The sequence below is a fragment of the Dendrobates tinctorius genome, unplaced genomic scaffold (assembly GCF_039654945.1).
Source record: "Dendrobates tinctorius isolate UK_male_01 unplaced genomic scaffold, ASM3965494v1 ptg000011l, whole genome shotgun sequence".
In the NCBI taxonomy this organism is placed as follows: Eukaryota; Metazoa; Chordata; class Amphibia; order Anura; family Dendrobatidae; genus Dendrobates; species Dendrobates tinctorius.
In genome coordinates, this window is record NW_027361679.1 from 37245116 (window position 1) to 37270187 (window position 25072).

The 25072-nt window shown below is 43.4% G+C and overlaps 1 protein-coding gene across 3 annotated transcripts in view; it reads right to left on the minus strand.

Annotated features, from left to right (window-relative positions):
* The window catches only part of SDAD1 (SDA1 domain containing 1), a 204422-nt gene that overhangs the window by 85710 nt on the left and 93640 nt on the right, over positions 1 to 25072 (minus strand). For all 3 annotated transcript variants that reach the window (XM_073541097.1, XM_073541116.1, XM_073541107.1), the window contains exons 16-18: positions 21332 to 21408; positions 11516 to 11645; positions 11343 to 11434 (exon numbers count right to left, since the gene is read on the minus strand). In XM_073541097.1, the coding sequence (XP_073397198.1) occupies positions 11343 to 11434; positions 11516 to 11645; positions 21332 to 21408 (299 nt within the window). The remainder of the gene's footprint in view (positions 1 to 11342; positions 11435 to 11515; positions 11646 to 21331; positions 21409 to 25072) is intronic.

A 25072-nucleotide genomic window follows, 5' to 3' on the forward strand; every position in this document is an offset into this window, starting at 1 on the left:
ACTTTACAAAGTGGGAAAAGGATATTGTTGCTTCTAAAACCAAAAAATTCCAGAGGGATATATCCGACTACTCAACGGATAGAGTATATAGATGGAGGAAAAAACAGCCATCTGTGCGAATGCCTACTAAAAATCATCGCAACTCATTCTCATCAGCATCATCTATGGATGAGGACGGGAATGGGGGTCCTTCTCTCCCATTTCATCTGAGCGAGAGATTAGGATATGTTAAAGCTAATACAAGAAAAGGCAAGACACAAAATAAGCGAAAATTGACCCCACCTCAGTCTTTAGAAAAGAAACCCAAAAATACATTGGAGGTAATTAATTTATCTAATCATATTCTTACCCATGCTCAGGCAGAGGTTTTGAGTATGGGTTTGACTTTTGTTCCCACTAACTCTTTCGATTTCTTCTCAGCGATGAAGGACTTACAACTGTTTTTGAGGAAAGTGGTCCTGCGTAAGCTTCACCATAAACCTGAGGGGTCTATGGATTTATCTACCACTCAGGAGCAGGAGGCCTTGGTCGCTTTGGAGGAACTCGTAACGGGAGCAACTTCCTCCAATACAGGTACTTTTCCTGCATCCATCTTACCTAGGTCAGCCACGTTCCCCTCCTTTCTCCATCAATTCACAAATTGAAATCTTTAATAAATTAGTTTTGGAGGACTTCAAAAACCTCTCAAGGAGTAGGAGTCGCTGCAATCTCACTAGGGCACAGAATGATGCCATTAGGGAATTGCGCAGTCTTGTGGATTTGGTTATTAAGCCAGCGGATAAGGGGGGGAACGTGGTTATTTGGCCGGTGGGGATGTATGAGGAGGCTTTACGGCAGTTGAGAGATCAAGAGGCATACCTTCAGCTGCATAGTAACCCTATGGGGAAATTTTGGGGTGATCTATTTAAGATCTTGGATGGTGCCTTAACCTCGGGCACGATTCCACAAAAGGTGTTCGATGGTTTAATGGTGAAGGACCCGGTAATTCCCACCTTTTACTTGCTACCAAAGGTGCATAAGGATCCGTTGTCTCCCCCGGGGCGTCCGATTGTCTCTGGCATCGGGGGGCTGTGTGACCCCGTGTGCAAGTTTACAGACCATTACTTGCAGTCACTGGTCGAGTCCCTGCCCTCCCATGTCAGAGACACTACGGACGTCCTGAGGAAGATAGACGGACTATGCATTGACTCAGACATGCATCTGGCTACTATTGATGTTGAATCACTCTACACGAGCATCCGCCATGTAGATGGTTTGCTGGCCGTGGAGTACTTCTTGGGCATAAGCAATTATGATCCTGCTCTTCGCTCGCTGATCCTGGAGCTTTTAGATTTCATTTTGACACATCATTTCTTTACCTTTAAGGATAAATTTTATTTACAGCAACGCGGCACTGCGATGGGTGCGGTCTGTGCGCCGTCATACGCTAATCTCTTTTTGGGATATTGGGAGCGTGAGATTTTCGGTGTCGGCGCTCAGGCCGCATCCCAGGCGCAGTGCTGGTATAGATTTATCGATGACGTTTTTTTGATTTGGCAGGGTACCGAGGCTGACTTTCGGGGCTTCATCCAGGAGTTGAATCAGAACCCATATAACATCAAATTGACATATAAGATTGATGCAAGAGTCATTGACTTCCTGGATGTGAAGATTATGGTCGATGGGGAAGGGAAAATTCAAACCGATATCTTTCATAAAGAAACTGCAGTTAACTCCTTGCTGCATGCTACATCTGCCCATACCCCATCGACCATACGAGCTATACCAACAGGACAATTTTTACGTATGAGACGGGTTTGCTCTTCGGATGAGGCCTTCGAGGGTCAGTCTCGGGACCTAAGCTCCAGGTTCCACGAGCGCGGATATAGCAATAGATGTATCAAGAGAGGCTATCGCCGTGCCCGGGGCACTCCACGTAGCCAGCTCTTATGTGGTACTAAACGCAACACTGGTGGGGAACAGCCGTTGCGATATATTACAACCTTCAATAATCAATGGTCTGAGATGCGTTTGATCCTCCAAAAACATTGGCCGGTGCTTAAGACAGATGCAATTCTGAGTGAGATTTTACCTGATCATCCGTTGATGACAGCGAGAAGGGGGAAAAATTTGCGTGATCTTTTAGTTAAAAGTCACTATGTGGCACCTGTCCCTAAAATATTTGGCATACAAGGACAGCGTTTGGGATGCTACCCCTGCGGTTCGTGCCGTGCGTGTAGCAATATAATACGGGCTACGTCTTTCTTATCCTCTGATGGCAAAAAGGAATATCGTATCTTAACCTACATTTCTTGCAATACGCGGTATGTTGTATATTATGCGACATGCCCTTGCAATCTGATATATGTGGGTCTGACGTCGCGAGAATTGCGCGTAAGAACCCGAGAGCATGTCAGGGATATCCTGGCCTCTAGAGATATTACTGATCCCTCCATTCTTAAAACCATACCGAAGCACTTTAAATTACATCATGACTCAAATCCATCGGGTTTAAAAGTACAGGGGATAGACAAAGTCCACTGTGGCATCAGGGGTGGAGATATGAAGAAAAAACTTGCGCAGTTGGAATGTCGATGGATTGTTCTGCTTGGTACAATGACCCCACATGGCCTTAATGAAAAGTTAACTTTTTCACCATTTCTCTGATCAATATTATAGCTCCTTGATTTCTCTATTTTAATTGGTTTAGGGTGTTTTTTTAATTGTTTTCTTCTTTTTATCTTATCAGTTTTTGGTAAATGTGAATCTATTACCTTGATGTCTGCAATCATATTTATACTGCTAAATGCTGAAGTTTGATATCCATCTCGTTGGAAAAAGAGGAAGATCATCGTTTCTGACGTCAATGATCCTTGTTTGTTGCTGTTATTATTTTGCGCGTATATCTTATATATTTTTGTATGTACATAAGAACCTTTGTCTCATAACCTACTGTATATTGCTGCCGTACTCTGTTCATTGTTATTTGTATTTGAATTATTATTATGCATTTGATATATATTTAGAACAGTAAAACGGCAGGCAATGGTCTGCGCCTGCACGGTGGATGTATCTGCCGCGCTTTGTAAGGCACCTTTATGGAATTGAAATTTTATATATCTTTGCCCTCTGGTTGCATATGATCTATTGTATATTGCTGCCAATTCCTGTTATTTGCACTGGCACCTGAAAGAATGATGGTTGTGCACTTGATATACAGTGGGGAAAAAAAGTATTTAGTCAGTCAGCAATAGTGCAAGTTCATAGAATCATAGAATCATAGAGTTGGAAGGGACCTCCTGGGCCATCTGGTCCAACCCCCTGCTCAAAGCAGGATTCGCTAAATCATCCCAGTCAGATGTCTGTCCAGCCTCTGTTTGAAGACTTCCATTGAAGGAGAACTCACCACTTCTCGTGGCAGCCTGTTCCACTCATTGATCACTCTAACTGTCAAAAAGTTTTTTCTAATATCTAATCTGTGTCTCTTCCCATTCAGTTTCATCCCATTGCGTCTAGTCTTTCCTTGTGCAAATGAGAATAAAGTTGATCCTTCTACAATGTGACAGCCCATTAGATATTTGTAGACAGCTATTAAGTCTCCTCTCAGTCTTCTCTTTTGCAAACTAAACATTCCCAAATCCTGCAACCTTTCCTCATAAGACAGGGTTTGCAGACCGGTCACCATTCTGGTCGCTCTTTTCTGAACTTGCTCCAGTTTGTTGATGTCTTTTTTAAAATGTGGTGCCCAAAACTGGACACAATATTCCAGATGAGGTCTGACCAAAGAGGAGTAGAGGGAAATAATGACTTCACGTGATCTAGACTGTATGCTTCTGTTAATACATCCTAGAATTGCATTTGCCTTTTTTGCTGCTGCATCACACTGTTGACTCATATTCAGTCTGTGATCTATTAGTATACCCAAGTCTTTTTCACATGTGCTGTCACTTAGCCCTATTCCTCCCATTCTATATATGCTTTTTTCATTTTTATTGCCCAGATGTAGTACTTTGCATTTCTCCCTGTTAAAAACCATTCTGTTAGTTGCTGCCCACTTCTCCAGTTTATTTAAATCTTTTTGAATCCTCTCTCTCTCCTCTCTAGTATTAGCTATCCCTCCTAGCTTTGTGTCATCAGCAAATTTAATCAGTTTACCCTCAATTCCTTCATCTAAATCGTTGATAAAGATGTTGAACAATACAGGGCCCAGGACAGAGCCCTGTGGTACCCCACTTGAGACATTCTTCCAACTGGATGTGCAGCCATTTACGACCACTCTTTGGGTCCGATCACTAAGCCAGTTATGAATCCACCTAACAGTTGCCTTGTCCATTCCATACTTAGTCATTTTTTCAATAAGGATTGTATGAGAGACTTTGTCAAATGCTTTGCTGAAGTCAAGATATACTATATCTACAGCATTTCCTTGATCCACCCAATCAGTGATACCGTCATAGAAGGAAATTAAGTTAGTCTGACATGACTTATTAGTTACAAACCCATGCTGACTCTGTTTAATCACTTCATTCTTATCCAGGTATTGACATACATGTTGTTTAATAATTTGTTCAAAGATCTTTCCTGGTATAGAAGTCAGACTCACCGGCCTATAGTTGCCTGGGTCCACCTTCTTCCCCTTTTTGAAGATAGGAACAACATTTGCTCTTCTCCAGTCTTCTGGCACTTCTCCTGTTCTCCAAGAATTTTCAAAGATTATGGAGAGGGGTTCAAAAATTTCTTCTGCTATCTCCTTCAGTACTCTGGGGTGTAATTCATCTGGACCTGGAGACTTGAATTCATTTAGGTTAGCTAAGTGTTTCCTCACTATCTTTCTGTTTATAGATATCCTGGATTCTTCTATTCCCTTAATAGGACAGTGAATAACAGTTGATGTTGCATTTCCTTTCTGAGAGAAAACAGATGCAAAATAGGAATTTAAAAGTTCAGCCTTCTCAACATCCTGTCTTACCATTTCATCATTTTCATCCTGTAAAAATACTATAGCATCTTTGACTTTTCTTTTACTTTTGACATATCCCCAAAATCCTTTATTATTGCTTTTGACATCTCTTGCAAGCCTCAGTTCATTTTCAGCTTTAGATAATCTGATTTGTGCCCTGCAGGTTCTGCAGACAGCATTATATTCTTCTTTAGATATGCCTCCCTCTATCCATTTTATAAACATTTTTTTCTTCCTTTTTAGCATGTGCTTAAGTTCTGTGTTCATCCATCCTGGTTTCCTTAAATGCTTCCTATTCTTCCCTCTTTTTGGAATTGTTAACAACTGTGCATTGAGAATTTCATTTTTCAAGATTTCCCATCCTTCCTGGACATTTTTGTCTTTAAGGATATCCAGCCATTGGATCCCTCCAATTCTCTTTCTGAATCCCTTAAAATCTGCCTTTCTGAAATCTAACCTTGACGTCTGAGTCTTCACAGGTCTTCCACCTCTAGTTATCCAAAATTCTAAAATAGCATGGTCGCTACCTCCTAGGGTCCCAGCCACTTTTACCTCCTCAACCATTTCCTCCCTGTTTATAAGGATTAGATCCAAGGTAGCAGTTCCCCTTGTTTTCTCCCTTACCTTTTGGAAGATAAAGTTGTCAGCAACAGAGGATAAGAATTTCCTTGACCTGTTAGTTTTGCCTGAGAGAGATTCCCAACAAATGTCTGGATAGTTGAAATCTCCCATGACAACCATGTCATATTTTTTGGAGAACTTGGCCATCTGATGCATAAAGAGTTCATCTATATCTTCGGCTTGCACAGGCGGCCTGTAGTAAATGCCTACAATGGTGTCCTTTCCATTGTTCTGTCCTTGTATTCTTACCCAAACAGTTTCCACAGAACTCCCAGTCTCTGAAGCTTCAATCTCTGTGCAGATATACGCGTTTCGAACATACAATGCGACACCCCCTCCTCGTTTATCAAGTCTGTTTCTTGCAAATAAGTTGTATCCTTCTAGTCTTGTATTCCAATCATGTGTATTGTCCCACCAAGTTTCAGTGATTCCAATGACATCATATTTCTTTTCCTGTGTTAGTAGTTCTAATTCTCCTTGTTTGTTGCCCATGCTTTGTGCATTAGTATAGAAACATTTTAGTTTGTGATTGGTTTCTCTTTCTCCAATATTTTTATTAATTAGATTCTTTCGTCTTTGTTCTTCCTTTCCACTTCTAATAGCAGAGTTCTCAATAGCATTTGTCAGGTGTATGGCTTTTTCTGGTCTTTTGCTTCCCTTCCCATGTTGTTCTAGTTTAAAGCTCTCCTTACAAGTGTAGCAAGGCGACTTCCAAATACATGCTTTCCAGTCTTCGTAAGGTGCACCCCATCTCTAGCAAGTAGTCCATCGTATAAGTTCCACCACTTAAAAAGATGAGAGGCGTCTGTAATTTACATCATAGGTAGACCTCAACTATGGGAGACAAACTGAGAAAAAAAAATCCAGAAAATCACATTGTCTGTTTTTTTTTCATTTTATTTGCATATTATGGTGGAAAATAAGTATTTGGTCAGAAACAAGCAATCAAGATTTCTGGCTCTCACAGACCTGTAACTTCTTCTTTAAGAGTCTCCTCTTTCCTCCACTCATTACCTGTAGTAATGGCACCTGTTTAAACTTGTTATCAGTATAAAAAGACACCTGTGCACACCCTCAAACAGTCTGACTCCAAACTCCACTATGGTGAAGACCAAAGAGCTGTCAAAGGACACCAGAAACAAAATTGTAGCCCTGCACCAGGCTGGGAAGACTGAATCTGCAATAGCCAACCAGCTTGGAGTGAAGAAATCAACTGTGGGAGCAATAATTAGAAAATGGAAGACATACAAGACCACTGATAATCTCCCTCGATCTGGTGCTCCACGCAAAATCCCACCCCGTGGGGTCAGAATGATCACAAGAACGGTGAGCAAAAATCCCAGAACCACGCGGGGGGACCTAGTGAATGAACTGCAGAGAGCTGGGACCAATGTAACAAGGCCTACCATAAGTAACACACTACGCCACCATGGACTCAGATCCTGCAGTGCCAGACGTGTCCCACTGCTTAAGCCTGTACATGTCCGGGCCCGTCTGAAGTTTGCTAGAGAGCATTTGGATGATCCAGAGGAGTTTTGGGAGAATGTCCTATGGTCTGATGAAACCAAACTGGAACTGTTTGGTAGAAACACAACTTGTCGTGTTTGGAGGAAAAAGAATACTGAGTTGCATCCATCAAACACCATACCTACTGTAAAGCATGGTGGTGGAAACATCATGCTTTGGGGCTGTTTCTCTGCAAAGGGGCCAGGACGACTGATCCGGGTACATGAAAGAATGAATGGGGCCATGTATCATGAGATTTTGAGTGCAAACCTCCTTCCATCAGCAAGGGCATTGAAGATGAAACGTGGCTGGGTCTTTCAACATGACAATGATCCAAAGCACACCGCCAGGGCAACGAAGGAGTGGCTTCGTAAGAAGCATTTCAAGGTCCTGGAGTGGCCTAGCCAGTCTCCAGATCTCAACCCTATAGAAAACCTTTGGAGGGAGTTGAAAGTCCGTGTTGCCAAGCGAAAAGCCAAAAACATCACTGCTCTAGAGGAGATATGCATGGAGGAATGGGCCAACATACCAACAACAGTGTGTGGCAACCTTGTGAAGACTTACAGAAAACGTTTGACCTCTGTCATTGCCAACAAAGGATATATCACAAAGTATTGAGATGAAATTTTGTTTCTGACCAAATACTTATTTTCCACCATAATATGCAAATAAAATGAAAAAAAAACCAGACAATGTGATTTTCTGGATTTTTTTTTCTCAGTTTGTCTCCCATAGTTGAGGTCTACCTATGATGTAAATTACAGACGCCTCTCATCTTTTTAAGTGGCGGAACTTGCACTATTGCTGACTGACTAAATACTTTTTTTCCCCACTGTATGTTTAGTGCTGTGAGCAGCAGATGGCAGGCATTGGTCTGCGCCTGCGTGGTGGACGCGCCTGTCGCGTTGCATAAGGCATCCTAACGGTGGCAGCGCTGCGTCGGGTTCCCATGGTTACCATGTGAGCTCTGACGTGCGCCGACTTCCGGGATGGCCGGAAGTGACGCGACGGGACTGAAGGATCCACTGTGCATGCGCCGGCGTCCAAAATGGCCGCGCGCACTAAAATTGAACTGGCACTCACTTCAGGTTCATTATAAAAGATCCCTCAGCCTGACTATTAGCCATACGGCCCCCCGAGGAAGCCCGTTGTGTGCGAAACGCGTAGCGGCGGTGGCGGGACCCCCGGTATTACCACTATGGGTAAGAAAAAATCCTTTTATGACTTTTATTGATGGTTGAATTTTTGGGAGCTCAGGAATTTACTATGGGACTGATGGGTTGGCTACTGAGCCGTGTAATAGTACACTTTAGTACTTACCCCAGTCAGGGCATCACATGCATCCATATTGATACATAGCTTTTGACTATGTGCCCAATTTAGGACTTGGGGATACCCATCCCCCCTATAATTTCCTTTTGGTAGCCCTCATTCACCTGATCACCGTAACTATACCGAGTGTTCTGGCCATGTTGTCTTTCACCAATGTACTGACTCATATTTTGTAATTACTGATATTTTAATGACCTAATAATCTAATACAATATTTATACTTTTTGCACAAGATACTATTCTGTGTGTACTTTATATTGAACAATGTTTCTTATTTATTGGGCGTTTTTGAACTCAATTGTGTCTCTGTTGTATGCTTTAGTACTGAGTTGCCCTTCTTTTTCTTTGGACTTAAGTCCATCTGTGATTAAATATAGGCATGATATTCTATATTCATTTATAAATTAATGTCAATTGAAATACATATATACACTGCTCAAAAAAATAAAGGGAACACTTGCTTTCTGGCTGATGTTTTGGTCACTTTTGAATGTTGCTTGTGCTTTCACACTCGTGGTAGCATGAGACGGACTCTACAACCCACAAAAGTGGCTCAGGTAGTGTAGTTCAACCAGGATGGCACATCAATGCGAGCTGTGGCAAGATTTGCTGTGTCTGTCAGAGCAGTGTCCAGAGGCACTACCAGGAGACAGGCCAGTACACCAGGAGACGTGGAGGGGGTCATAGGAGTGCAACAACCCAGCAGCAGGACCGCTACTTCCGCCTTTGTGCAAGGAGAAACAGGAGGAGCACTGCCAGAGCTCAGCAATATGACCTCCAGCAGGCCACAAATGTGCATGTGTCTGCACAAACACTTAGAAACCGACTCCATGAGGATGGTTTGAGGGCCCGACGACCACAGATGGGGGTTGTGCACACAGCCCAACGTCGTGCAGGACGCTTGGCATTTGCCACAGAACACCAGGATTGGCAAATTCGCGAATGGCACCCTGTGCTCTTCACAGATGGAAGCAGGTTCACACTGAGCACATGTGACAGCCGGAGTGTCCAATCTACAGTGGCCTGATATTACAGCATAGTTGAGGGGATTTTATGAACTCCCGTCTCCACTATGCGTGCAGGGCCGCATCCGGCGGCCCTGCGTATCCAGACATGCGGCGCGTCTTTCCAGACCGCATCATGTCTATTTATCTTGCGGAGACGCTCTGTCTCCACAAGATAAATAATCTAGTCTATGGATACGATGCAGTGATTCCGCATGTGATCAATGAACATATCTGGAATCACCGTGCGTACAACAGGGGGCAGCGCTATGGGTGGAGTGGGGTTTCCGCTGCGTCCAAAGCGCTGCCAGTACGCAGCGTCGACACATACCCTTAGACACTTAAGCTCCCGTTACACATAACGATGTCCCAGTGATCCCACCAACAATCCGACATGATGGGATTGCTGGGACATCGTTAGACAGCCCCAGCGATCAGGACCAGCGACGCTGGATGCTGGTTTCTAATGTAAACGTCGAGTATCTAGGAGCCACGCGACTTCTAGATACCCGCTGTTTACCTTGGTTAACAGCGTGTACGCCGGTTTCCAAGGTAAACAGCGGGTATCCAGGAGCCGCGGCTCCTGGATACCCGATGTTTACATTAGAAAACAGCGTCGCTGATCGCTGGTCTCTCGCTGCCGGGGCCTTTAGATCCTAGTTCACATTCATTCTATACTAAGAGCACTATGTGTGTGGTAGCATAAAAATACCCAAAGAAAGGGATACAGAAGGAACCCCGGACAGAATAAGTCTCTTTATGAGGCAGATGAAGTCACGTTGTACTCCGCCTGACCTTCGATCCAGCTGTGTCCATCTTATTAGGTGGTAGATCACACCTGTGTCCACCTAAGACGACAGATGTGATTGTGCCTGCCTCATTATAATGACTGCTCTTGTTGGCAATCCCATCAAAATACAGTTTTTTTTGGTGACTGGTATGGTTTCCCTTAATGCAATGCACAATGTAGTGTAAGAATATAAATCTAACTTTAAAGACACAGATTAACTAGCACTGACTGAAATATCATGTGCTCAAATTATTGTTCACCAATGTAGTATCAAACATCATAACTGATAAATAACAGTAACTGAATGCAATGAGAATATATATATATGTGAATCAGCACTGTACAAAACATGATCGGCTTAGATACAACAGCTCAATTGACACATCACATGCAGTAGGCTTGGATACATAAGATACATGGACATAGCATTAACAGCCACCAGATTTTGCCAGTAATGACACTGCTGATAACAAATAGCCTGAAATCCGGGGTTCATTTCCTACAACAACACAGCAGGAGGAGCTGCCAATCCAAAAGATGGCTATGCCCATGACCTGTATTTAGCACGGCTCTCTCATAACTATAATGACTATTACCAGTCATTACATATCAAAAGAGTCTATTAGATGGTGCACTGTATTGCCTTTTTACTGCAATATAATTATATTTGAGGGAAGGTTCACAAGGGCATATTAAAATAATATCAGTGATAGGTGAGAAAAAAAATATCATCCCAATTTTCTGGCTGTCAATCCATATGCAATTCATTTATTTTATGGCAGCACTAATTAATAACTTACAGGACCATTTACAGTTTCCTATGTTACAGAATTGCTATGTATCCATACAAATCAGATGCTATATTGTGGCTCCGTATGCCATCAGATTTCTTTATTTATTACGCACACAGACTTGAACGGGTGAGTCTCATCTGATTTATGGAATAGATTAGTGCATGCTGCAATTTTCTCACACAGACACACAGATAGTGATAAAAATCGCTCTGGATGGTCCCATTGAATAACATTGGTCTGTGTGTTCTGTTTTTTCCATGGACAGCCACTTGGACAAAAAAAAATACGGTCTTGTGAGCGAGCCCTAATGGTGATCTTTAAAATAGGGAAATATTAAACCAAAGTTCAATACTTACAACCTCCTTTTGTTCCTCATCAGATGAGTGATGGACATCAATCCACTCCCCATCTTCATCATCATCACTGAGGCTTGCACTTTCCCAGCCATCTGAGAACGCAACATATACTAAGTTAATATTTTTTCAAAGGTCTAACAAATGTGTCATTGCCATTTTGTGTCTTTAATTACCATCTTCCCCTGCTTCTTCTGTTGCGTTATTTTCAACTTCCAACACCTCAGCTCCAGGAATATAGTCTTTTGCAACCAATTCTCCATAAGCATGAATTTTTGCCTCTGTAGATGCTTCTGTTGGTTTACCCTGTGTAAATGTATTAAAATGCTTAGAACGTGAAAAGAACTCATACAACACAAAACCTCACTTTTCATATATGTCCTCAGGGGTAATAAAGACTGTGGGTATAGGCGGCTTCAACTAGATGGTGGACACCAAGGCAAAAGTCATTGATCCTCCTCTGTAGGCTATATCCCACCTGCAGACACTGGAATGATCATCTTAGGGTAAGCAAAAAGCACGGTCTCCACTTTTATTAGTTTATTTTCTCCCCCACAAAAGGGAGGCATTGATGATCACTAGGTGTGAAGCAGTGAAAATAAAGTGGACCTGAACAGCCTAGTTTCTCTGCAACGCACCAGCCATGGGATCACCCACCATTCCTGGTTGCCATCAGAGCCCCATTACCCTCACGGAATTTTGTTGAATGTTGTACCCACTATGCCTATACAGGTGATGCAAGCTTTATAGAATGTCAAATTTCCCACCTTACCTAGGCGGAGTTTTGTTACATCTAACTCGTCAGACAATTAACTGCATAATAGGGGACCTTATGACTGTCTTGGCTTAAAAGGGGTTTTCCACTTTCAGGAAATTAAAATATATAAAATGCTGTAAAATACCTAACATAACATATCAAGGGCTCACCCTCCCCGGGTCCAACATCAGCACCCCACTGCTTCAATTTGTTTTGGCCGCAGCGTTGACGTCACATCAACAGTGCATATGAGGTAGACGGCATGAGTTGGTAACCTCAGCATTTGGCCACAGCATTGTCGATATGACAGCACTGCTGCATCCAGAGCACGGATACAAGTAGCAAGGATCCGGTGAACACCCACTCCAGTTTGTTAGTTTAGGCATTTCACAGCCTTTAGGGTCCATTTTTCCTGAATATCAAAACACTCTACAAACTTAGTTAATATGGTTATCAAGCTATCACATGATTGGACTTTCTCCTCTGAGGAATAGCAATTTCTAGTCCTCTGGAAAAAAGTCGTGTGTAATAAAGGACACCTTGATCAGATTTTTTGGGTACAACACTTTTGAATAGTGATAGAATGTTTGGATTGCCAGCAAGAAGCAAAGCTTATTTCTTCCTTCTGTGAATAACTTTAACACTTTAACCCCTTCATGACCCAGCCTATTTTGACCTTAATGACCTGGCCATTTTTTGCAATTCTGACCAGTGTCCCTTTATGAGGTAATAACTCTGGAACGCTTCAACGCATCTTAGCGATTCTGAGATTGTTTTTTCATGACATATTGGGCTTCATGTTAGTGGTAAACTTAGGTCGATAATTTTCGAGTTTATTTGTAAAAAAAACAGAAATTTGGCGAAAATTTTGAAAATTTCGCAATTTTCAAATTTTGAATTTTTATTCTGTTAAACCAGAGAGTGATGTGACACAAAATAGTTACTAAATAACATTTCCCACATGTCTACTTTACATCAGCACAATTTTGGAAACAATTTTTTTTTTGGTTAGGAAGTTATAAGGGTTAAAAGTTGACCAGCAATTTCTCATTTTTACAACAATATTTACAAAACCATTTTTTTTAGGGACCACCTCACATTTGAAGTCACTTTGAGGGGTCTATATGGCAGAAAATACCCAAAAGTGACACCATTCTAAAAACTGCACCCCTCAAGCTACTCAAAACTACATTCTAGGAGATTATTAACCCTTCAGGTGCTTCACAGGAACTAAAGCAACGTGGAAGGAAAAAATGGACATTTTATTTTTTGCACCACAAATTTACTTTTATCATTAATTTTTTTCATTTTCACACGGGCTACAGGATAAAATGGATACTAAAATTTGTTGGGCAATTTCTCCTGAGTACACCGATACCTCATATGTGGTCATAAACCACTGTTTGGGCGCACGGCAGGGCTCGGAAGGGAAGGAGCACATTTGACTTTTTGAATGGAAAATATGCTGGAATATTTAGCGCTTGCCATGTCGCGTTTGGAGAGTCGCTGTGCGCCTAAGCACTGGAACTTCCCCACAAGTGACCCCATTTTGGAAAATAGACCCCCCAAGAAACTTATCTAGATGCATAGTGATCACTTTGAACCCCCAGGTGCATCACAAATTGATCCGTAAAAAAAAAAAAAAGTACTTATTTTTTTTCACAAAAATTATCTTTTAGCCTCAGTTTTTTCATTTTCACGTGGGCAACAGGATAAAATGGATCCTAAAATTTGTTGGACAATTTCTCCTGAGTACTCCAATACCTCATATGTGGTCATAAACCACTGTTTGGGCGCATGGCAGGGCCCGGAAGGGAAGGAGCACCATTTGACTTTTTGAATGGAAAATTCGCTCCAATCGTTATCGGACACCATGTCGCGTTTGGCGAGCCCCTGTGTACCTAAACATTGGAGCTCCCCCACAAGTGACACCATTTTGGAAACTAGACCCCTTAAGGAACTTATCTAGATGTGTAGGGAGCACTTTGAACCCCCAAGTGCTTCACAAAAGTTTATAACGTAGAGCAGTGAAAATAAAAAATCATTTTTTTTCCTCAAAAATGATTTTTTAGCATGCTATTATTTATTTTCACAAGGGTAACAGGAGAAATTGGACCACAAAAGTTGTTGTCCAGTTTGTCCTGAGTACGCTGGTACCCCATATGTGGGGGGGAACCACTGTTTGGGCGCACGGCAGGGCTCAGAAGGGAAGGAGTGCCATTTGACTTTTTGAAATGAAAATTAGCTCCAATCGTTAGCGGACACCATGCCGTGTTTGGAGAGCCCCTGTGTGCCTAAACTTTGGAGCTGCCCCACAAATGACCCCATTATGGAAACTAGACCCCCTAAGGAACTTATCTAGATGCATAGTGAGCACTTTGAACCCCCAGATGTTTATAACGTAGAGCCGTGAAAATAAAAAATATTTTTTTTTCTTAAAAAAAATATTTTTAGTCCGCAATTTTTTATTTTCACAGGGGTACCAGGATAAATTGGACCCCAAAAGTTGTTGTACAGTTAAGGGGGTTTTACACTAAGCGATATCGCTAGCAATATCGCTAAAACGTCACTGGTTTTGTGACGTTATAGCGATATTGCTAGCGATATCGCTATGTGTGATACTTACCAGCGACCGGCTCCCCCGCTGTCCATCGCTGATCGCGCGAGAATGTCCGGCTCCATTTCTCGTCGGGCGCTTCCTGCTGAGACTTCCAGCTGTGACGACGAGCGACGCGTGGAGGTGGGCAGGAGGACGTCTGGATCGCTGTGTGTGAATGGTAAGTATCGTGCCCTGCGTCGCTGCTGCATCGCTGTGAGATCTTTCTGTATGAAAGCTCACTAGCGATCATTTAGCGATGCACCAGCGATCCTGACCGGGTCAGATCGCTGGTCAGATCGCTGGTGCATCGCTAAATGTAAAAGGGCCTTTAGTCCTTAGTACACTGGTACCCCATATGTGGGGGGACCACTGTTTGGGCACACGTCGGGGCTCAGCAGGGAGGTAGTGACATTTTGAAATGCTGACTTTGATGGCATGGTCTGAGGGTGTCATGTTACATTTGCAGAGCCCCTGTGTGCCTAAACAGTAGAAACTCCCCGCATGTGACCTCATTTTGGAAACTAGACCCCCCAAGGAACTTATCTAGATGTGTGGTGAGCACCTTGAACCCCCAAGTGCTTCACAGAAGTTTATAACGCAGAGCCGTGAAAATAAAAAATCATTTTTTTTCCTCAAAAAAAAAAAAAAAAAAAAAAAAAAAAGATTTTTAGCCCGCAATTTTTTTTCACAAGAGTAACAGGATGAATTGGACCCCAAAAGTTGTTGTACAGTTTGTCCTGAGTACGCTGGTACCCCATATGTGGGGGGGAAACCACTGTTTGGGCACACGTCAGGGCTCGGAAGGGAAGTAGTGACATTTTGAAATGCTGACTTTGATGGCATGGTCTGCGGGCATCATGTTACATTTGCAGAGCCCTTGATGTACCTAAATTGTAGAAACCCCCCACAAGTGACCCCATTTTGGAAACTAGACCCCATAAGGAAGTTGCCTAGATGTGTGGTGAGCACACTGAACCCCCAAGTGCTTCACAGAAGATAACGCAGAGCCATTAAAATAAAAAAAAATTTTTTTTTCCTCAAAAAATGATTTTTTTAGCTCGCAATTTTTTATTTTCACAAGGGTAACAGGAGAAATTGGACCCCAAAATTGTTGTACAGTTTGTCCTGAGTACGCTGATACCCCATATGTTGGGGGGAAACCACTGTATGGGCACACGCCAGGGCTCGGAAGTGAAGTAGTGACATTTTGAAATGCTGACTTTGATGGCATGGTCTGCGGGCATCATGTTACATTTGCAGAGCCCTTGATGTACCTAAACTGTGGAAACCCCCCACAAGTGACCCCATTTTGGAAACTAGACCCCATAAGGAAGTTGCCTAGATGTGTGGTGAGCACACTGAACCCCCAAGTGCTTCACAGAAGATAACGCAGAGCCATTAAAATAAAAAAATAATTTTTTTTCCCTCAAAAAATGATTTTTTAGCTCGCAATTTTTTATTTTCACAAGGGTAACAGGAGAAATTGGACCCCAAAAGTTGTTGTCCAGTTTGTCCTGAGTACGCTGGTACCCCATATGTGGGGGGGAACCATTGTTTGGGCACACGTCAGGGCTCGGAATGGAAGTAGTGACGTTTTGAAATGCAGACTTTGATGGAATAGTCTGCGGTCGTAATTACGTTTGCAGAGCCCCTGATGTGCCTAAACAGTGGAAACCCCCCATAAGTGACCCCATTTTGGAAACTAGACCTTCCAAGGAACGTATGTAAGATGTGTTGTGAGCACTTTGAACCCCCAAGTGCTTCACAGAAGTTTATAATGCAGAGACGTGAAAATGAAAAAATCATTTTTTTCCACAAAAATAATTTTTTAGCCCCCAATTTTTTATTTTCCCAAGGGTAACATGAGAAATTAGTCCCCAAAAGTTGTTGTGCAATTTTTCCTGAGTACGCTGATACCCCATATGTTGGGGTAAACCACTGTTTGGGCACATGTCAGGGCTTGGAAGGGAGGGTGCACCGTTTGACTTTTTGAACGCAAAATTGGCTGGAATCAATGGTTGCACCATGTCGCGTTTGGAGACCCCCTGATGTGCCTAAACAGTGGAAACCCCTCAATTCTAACTCCAACCCTAACCCCAACACACCCCTAACCACAGCCCTAACACATCCCTAACCACAAGCCTAACCCTAATTCCAACGCTAACCCTAATTCCAACGCTAACCCTAATTCCAACCTTAACCCTAATTCTAACCCTAATTCCAACCCTAACCCTAATTCCAACCCTAACCCTACTTCAACCCTAACCCTCTTTCCAACCCTAACCCTCTTTCCAACCCTAACCCTCTTTCCAACCCTAACCCTAACCCTCTTTCCAACCCTAACCCTCTTTCCAACCCTAACCCTCTTTTCAACCCTAACCCTCTTTTCAACCCTAACCCTCTTTTCAACCCTAACCCTAATGGAAAAATAAAAATATTTTCTTTACTTTATTAGTTGTGCCTACCTATGGGGGTGTTAATCGGGGGGTTTATTTACTTTTTCTTTCATTTTGATCACTGTGAGAGTGATCAAAATGAAAGAATGGAATCTGCAGCCGGCAGATTCGGGCGGGCGCACTGCGCATGCGCCCGCCATTTTCCCAAAATGGCGTCGCCCATGAACCGGACCCGCCGGACACCGGGAGCGACAGGGGGACTTAGAAGGTGCCGGGGGAGGTGAGAGGGGGTGAGGGGGTTATCGGAAGCTGACGGGGAGCAGAGGGAATGGGAGGGGGGCAGATGACAGCGGCGGCAGATCGCCGCTGTCATTCAGTTGCGGGGGGGGGGGGGGGGGCGATCGCCGGTGGGGGGGGGGGTGGAATCGGTGTCTCCAGCCATGTCCGATGCTACAGCAGCATCGGCCATGGCTGGATTGTAATATTTCATCAATTTTCATTGATGAAATATTACTATCGCTCTGATTGGCTGTTTCACTTTTAACAGCCAATCAGAGCGATCGTAGCCACGTGGGGGCGAAGCCACGCCCCCTGTGGCGAAGAACATAGACCCCTGTATCTGCGGGTCGGGTGACATTTCAGTGACCTAGGTCACCCGACCCGCAGGGGGGCTTTAAAGTCATGACGCCACATAGGCGTCATGGGTCGTTCTGGCACGACTTTTCATGACGCCTACGTGGCGTCAAAGGTCGTGAAGGGGTTAATGTCACAACCCAATTGGTCTGGGCAACCAGTTCCTTTTCAGGTTTGTGGTTCAATCACAGGATAAGCTTGAGGCCCTTTCCTCCAGTCTGATGACTGCTTTATGTGAATCAATTAAGCATGCCATTCTGATTTTCTATTCATAATCTTCATCCTGGATGTTTTTTCCTGCTTTAAAGTTTTGGCTTGACACCTTTCATATCCTCTGTATAATTATCTCCTTTCTCTCTTCGGTGAGATCACATTCCTAGTCACTGCATCTTTCAGCACTGACTCTTCAAATATATACGGTAAATGCTTCTCCACTCTCTCTTAAATTACTTTAGCTATATTAAACCTGATACAAGATTCATTATTTTAGGGGGTCAAATATGCATCAGTTCCCTGCAGTCTCTTTACTGCTTTTGTGGGGGGACTCCACTTCATTTTGGAAGGTAGCAATTTTGGTGGCTAGTGCTTTTATCTAAAAGGGTTTCTTCTGCTTACCTCTCATCTAGTTCCCGCCTTTATTCATCTATCTGAGCAAATTTCTTTTCTTTCATTCCCATATGAAAGAATGCTTCCACCCCATCCACGTGGTTGGGACAGGTCCCAAAGCTACAACCATTTAATGCATCAGGGTGGCAACTTGTGACTTGCTTATGGCAATGTCAAGATGCTCCATTTCCATGGATCCCTTTTGGATAGTATGCCTTAAGAACCCCTGTACCTCAGGTATGCAAGTGAGCTTTAAAGTTTTCTCTTCACACCCTACCAAGTTCATTGGGGAGCACAATTTTACAACACTGGATCCTTTTTCTTTTTGCATATTCTGAACACAGCTGTGGACTGGTTGGGCTCCATCTCCACCGGGGCCTAATCTATGATCACTAGTGGTGAGCGAACGTCGGATGAGGTGTTATCCGGGCTTGCTCGTGTGCTAACAGAGTGTCTTCGGGGTGCTCTAAAAATATGTTAGAATCCCCGCGGCTGCATGTAACGCATGGGCTCCTCATCCCCATCCTGGTCTACATGGCTCCTCATCCCCATTCTGGTCTGCTTGGCTTATCACTATACTGGTCTGCATGGCTCCTTATCCCTAGCCCCCAACAAAAAAACAAAACAAACCATCCTACTTACCTTCCTGCGCTCCCTTGCAGCATCTTTTTCCGGTGCAAACAGCTGACTTATGCTTGTAAGCAGCGCATGACCAGGACATCATGCGCCACTTACAAGCAGAGCACAGCTGCCAGAAAGCTCACTGCTCTCCACGCCGGGACTATGTGCGTGAAGGGCAGTGAATATTCATTGCTATGAAGTAGCGCGCACACTGTCAGCCGTAGTCGCCAGGCGATCATGTTTGCCCGCAACTTAAGAGAAATGAATATTCACTTCTCTCCACTCCCAAGGGAGTGAAGTGAATATTCATTTCTCTTTAGCAGAGAGCACAGGCTTTAGCCGCAGCAGCAGGATACTGCCTCCTGTGACCCACCCTCTCTATCTTCTGGGACCCTCACTCAAGTATAAACCGAGGGGGGCACGAATGTGCTGAAAAATCTGCCTTATACTCGAGCATATAAGGTTTCTTTTTAAATAAATTTAACTTTGAGTTTTGAAAAGGAAATACAAACATAAGTCTTAACAGAAGGCACTATTTGTGCCACAAGTAATGAATCAAACAAAACCGCAAAAAAAAAAAAAAATCAAGAAATATTATCAACATAAGGTAGAAGAGGAAAATATATTTCACAATATAATTGTCAATTGTGCACTGGTTCAATGTTTTTTTAGAATAGAACAGCAAGGTGATGACTCAAATTAACTGTTAAATCATTACCTGCCCATTTACATTAATAAAGAGGAATGGTAAAGAGAAAAGAAAAAAAAGTAAAGATTCAAAAACACAAAATACACACACAAAGACTAGGGTACTGAGGGGAGGGGTGTAAGGTGTTGAGGAGACGGGAACGTCAGAGAGGATCCTGAGATATAGGCTTATCTTTCCCCTAAAAGGTCAAGGTAATCAGCTAAGACTTAAATTACAGCCAGTAAAGGGCATGTCACACTAAGAGATATCGCTAGCAATATCGCTATAACTAGTGACGTTATAGCGATATTGCTAGCGATATCTCTGTGTCTGATACTTACCAGCGACCGGCTCCCCCGCTGCTTATCGCTGATCGCGCGAGAACGTCCAGGACTGTTTCTCGTCGTCAGCTTCCTGTGGCGCTTCCTGCTGTGAGGACGAGCGACGCGTGGAGCCGGGCGGGAGGACGCAGGATCGCCTGGTGTGACAGGTAAGTAGCGATCCCCGTCCCCAGCGATGTCGCTAGTGAGATCTGCCTGTGTGGCAGCTCACTAGCGACCACTTAGCGATGTACCAGCGATCCTGACCGCGTCATATCGCTGGTTGGGATCGCTGGTACATCGCTAAGTGTGACAGTACCTTAAAACCATGTTTTAAAGAATTTATCATGAGAGGTGTTGATCGTTTAGGTGAGCTCCCCCATTAACATAATCCCGTTTATTTTAGAGAACCAAAGTGGGATTGTCGGGGCGGTGTCACTTTTCCAAAGGAATACAGGCTCTAGCAGACGTAATAAAATACCTTAAGGGCCTGTCACACTAAGCGATATCTCTAGCAATATCGCTATAACTTGTGACGTTATAGCGATTTTGCTAGCGATATCGCTGTGTCTGTTACTTACCTACGACCCACTCCCCCCGCTGCTTATCGCTGATCGCGCGAGAACAGGCTGAACCGTTTCTTGTCGTCAGCTTCCTGCGGCGCTTCCTGTGGAGAGACGAGCGACGCGTGGAGCCGGGCGGGAGGACGTCAGGATCGCCCAGTGTGACAGGTAAGTAGCGACCCCCGTCCCCAGCGATGTCGCTGGTGAGATCTGCCTGTGTCGCAGCTCACTAGCGACCACTTAGAGATGCACCAGTACCTTAAGAATCGAGTTTTTATATATTTTTAACGGGATGTCACTGTGATGGAGGAGCACGATTGTCGGGTACCAGAACATTTTTCAAACACATCAAAGACACGGTTAGCACACGAGCATGCTTGGATAACACCTTATGCCAAGCACTTTTGCTCATCACTAATGATCCCTCATGGTCTTCTGTGTACTCTAGTGGAAAGGGATTTTTTTTTATTAGCAGAGTGTATTGAAGGTCCAAAGCTCCCATACAGTATTTTTGCAGCCTGGGTAGTCCCCAATGAAAAGGAATTTATCGTTGAGTAACAAACATTATTATATTATAGCTAGCAAGATCAAGCCGTATAGTCTATAAGTAAAGTTACTGAACAGCAGACAAAAACTAATCCAAATATAACTGTATTAACATGAGTATTCAGTAATGTAAAAAAGTATATTACAGAAAATTAAGAGGTGACAAAAGATTCATTGACTGAAAATAGTTTTGAAAACTGACCTTATATGGCTATTAAAAGGTCTTTGTAAAAACACTCATAAAAGGCTAAATTAAAACTTACCCGAAATTTCTTTTGCAACATCTGAGGATTTAATGTACGGAAGAGCTGGATCAGCGCCCTGGCAGACATTGACACATCTAATTTGGGACACAAAGATCAAAAAAATCTAAACTATAATAAAACATTTTTATTTGTACATGCATCATTCAAAAGAGCTTTTGACCCAGCATCAAGAATGTTTAACCCCTTTGTAATTGAGCCAATTTTAACCTTAATGATCAGGCCAAATTTTATAAATCTGACCAGTCAGTTCAAGTGGTAGTAACTCTGGATCACTTCAATGAACCCCAATGATTTGGAGAGTTTTTTCATGACATATTATACTTTATGTTAATGATAAAATTTAGGTCAATATGTTTTACGTTTGTGAAAATATCGAATTTGGGCGAAAATTTAGAAAAAATAGCAATTTTCAAACTTTCAATTTTTATGTCCCTAAACCAGCTATAGTTGCTCATTGCGCAGGCGCCAGTTTCCCAGCCCCGCAGTGTGAATACATCATAACACACTGCGGGGAAGGATCTGGGGCCTACACAACACACAGGCGCAATAGCCTGATGTCAGTTCCCGGGCAGAGCACACTGCGCATGCTCGAGACCTGTTGGCACAGCGCAGGCGCCAGCATGTAACATCAACATAGGAGGAGGCGGCGCACAGACGCAACAAGGGGACGATGGATGGCTGGGAGGCAGCTGATACAGGGGGACACGCCTTTCCTATGGGACTCAATACAGGTATGAGGAGCAATTTATACAAGTCAATATTTCGGCATTACTAGTGATCAGAAACAGAAGTGCCACCTTCACAGAGTGCAGCCTTAGAGCTGCTGAAGGTGGCTCTTTTACTTAAAAACACCCTGGGGGGGGTGACAGGTTCCCTTTAAGCAGGAACAGAGTGTGAAACTCCCTGAAGGATGGTACTGATCTGTGGAAGAGACGCCAAATTCTTCTGAAATAGAATGGACATTACCGGGATCTGCCCCGTGAGGGAACTGAGGGACAAGCCAGATTCAAGGCCCGACTGTAAAAAACAAAAAAAAAAATGGCATGGGGGCTTATTTTTTGAACAACGAGCTGGAGAATATTTTGGTACCATTTTGGGGCACATAACTTTTTTGATGGCTTTTTAAAATCTGATTTTTAAGACGCAAAATGAACAAAAACCAGCAAATCAGTTAATGTTTTTACTGCAGTTAACCATACAGTAAAATTGATAAGTCCAATTTGTTAGTTGAGTTAGTGAGCTTTCATACAGAAAGATCTCACAGCGATGCAGCAGCGACGCAGCGCACGATACTCACCTTTCACACACAGCGATCCTGACGTCCTCCCGCCCGCCTCCACGCGTCGCTCGTCTCACACAGCAGGAAGTCTCAGCAGGAAGCTCCCGACGAGAAATGGAGCCGGACATTCTCGCGCGATCAGCGATGGACAGCGGGGGAGCCGTCGTTGGTAAGTATCACACATAGCGATGTCGCTAGCAATATCGCTATAACGTCACAAAACCAGTGACGTTTTAGCGATATTGCTAGCGATATCGCTTAGTGTAAAACCCCCTTTAGTATGATTACAGCAACACCAGATTTGTACAGTAGTTTTATGCTTTGCTACTTTTAAAAACTTTTACAAAAATGAATGTTTTTTCATCACCATATTCTGAGAGTTTAATTTGATTATTGCTGTATTGATCATCTACACCTGATGGGAGAATGTACTCTTCCACATGGCCACACAGCCCCCAAGGAAGTCCACGCGAACTGCGGATCTAGGTTTCAGATGCACACGGACATATTTTATGGGTAGACACTTATCACTTTAAATCTCTTCACTTTACATTCCATAAATGGTTTTCCGTCTCTTCACTGCTGCTTTTGCACTTTGATCTTTCTCATTATGTTTGCTTGTATTATGTGATAGATAGCTTTATGAGCCCTGTGTGGCGGCCCCCTAGTGGTCAATCCACATCATTACTTATATTTACCTGAAGCACACACTATTCACAAAAAGTGAGGGATATTTGACTTTGGGGCAAAATATATGGAAAACGTAAAAATTTCTTACTACAGTGATATTTTATCATGAAAGCAGGGCATTTAAGTAGAAGCACGCAATGGTGATTTCCTCATCTTAAACAATTTATTGAAACAAAACAGTGATGGGTATACAACCCCCCCTCCAAGAAAAAAAAATGTTATTGTCTCAACTTATGTGGCCTTGAGCATCAATTACAACTTAGCAATGCTGTCTCATACTGCCCACAAGTAGACTTGACTTATTAATGGGGAAAACCAAGATATTTTTGGCCAGAAGGGGGCAATCACTCTCGCCTGATCCTCCCTGATCATGTTCACGACCAAGGGACCAGCGCTATTGGAGGAAAGCCGTAAGCAATCCTGAAATTCCAGGGAATATGGATGGAGTCTACTGCAAATGGGTTTTCCCTGGGGTTCAGAGGACATAACCTTTTTACCTTTCTGTTGTGTCTGTTGGCAAACACATCTATTTCTGGTAACCCCCATAGATGATCTGCTGGAACACTCTGGGATTTAGGGCCCATTCCCCGTTTCATTTTTTGCGGCTTAGAATGTCTGCCTCAACGTTCTCTGATCCCCTTATGTGTAGTGCTGTAAGGGACAAAGGATGCTGTTCAGCCATCTGGAGGATGTTGTTTGCAGCTTCCATTAGGGAGTGGGACCTCGCTCCCCTCTGCTGATTGATATATGCTACTGTGGAATGGTTGTCTGACATAATGCAGACGTGGCGACCCAGGAGAGGAAGAAAGCTTTCTAGAGCCCTTTCCTCCGCCCACAATTCTTTAAGATTTGAAGAACTCTCCAGCTCAAGACCCCTGAATTGCCCGACCCCTCTGGTGTGCCCCCCAACCTGAGATGCTTGCGTCTGTTGTGATTATGTCGTTTACTGGCCTCACCCATGGGACTCCTGATGCTAAGTTCGCCCTGTCTGTCCACCATCTGAGGGAGTTCCTGACCTTTGAAGAAAGATTTACCTTCCCCTCTAAACGTCCTTTTAGCAATCTCTGTGCAGATAGTATCACCCATTGCAGCTGCCTGGTATGGAACTGGGCCCATTTGACTGATGAGATGCAGGATGTAAAGGTTCCCAACAGGGACATTGTTTTCCTCAGGGACATCTGTGGAAGCTCTATGGCTGCCAAGGTTAGGTTCACCACCTTTTCTACCTAGTTCTCGGGCAAGCAACAAGCCTGCAGCTCGGAGTTCAATACAAGAAACAAGAAAGTCTGCACCCTTAGGGGGTTGCAGTCTTGATTTTTGAGTGTTCATCATCCAGCCCAGCTCTTGAAAGACTACTGTAACATCTTTCAACTGCATGGTCCTCCGATCTTCCTATTATTAAAAAGTTGTCCAGATAAGAAATGATGACCGTGTTCTGGATACGAAAGAAGGCTGTCATCTCTGCTACCAATTTGGTGAACACTCGAGGGGCTACGGACAACCTACGTAGAGTGTAGAACTCAGAACTGAAAATGTCTTGACTTCTCGTTGAATGTACAGGGCCACCCTAGGTATTTCTGATTGTCCGGATTGATCGGGATGTGATAGTAAGCATCCTTTAAGTCGACTACCACCATAAAACAATTGTGATGAAAAAGCTTTAAGGCTGTATTCACTGACTCCATCTTGAAGGCATTATTTTTTTATCCACCGATTGAGACCTCAGATTTAGGATTGTCCTGAATGAGCCATCCGGCTTCTTTATCAAA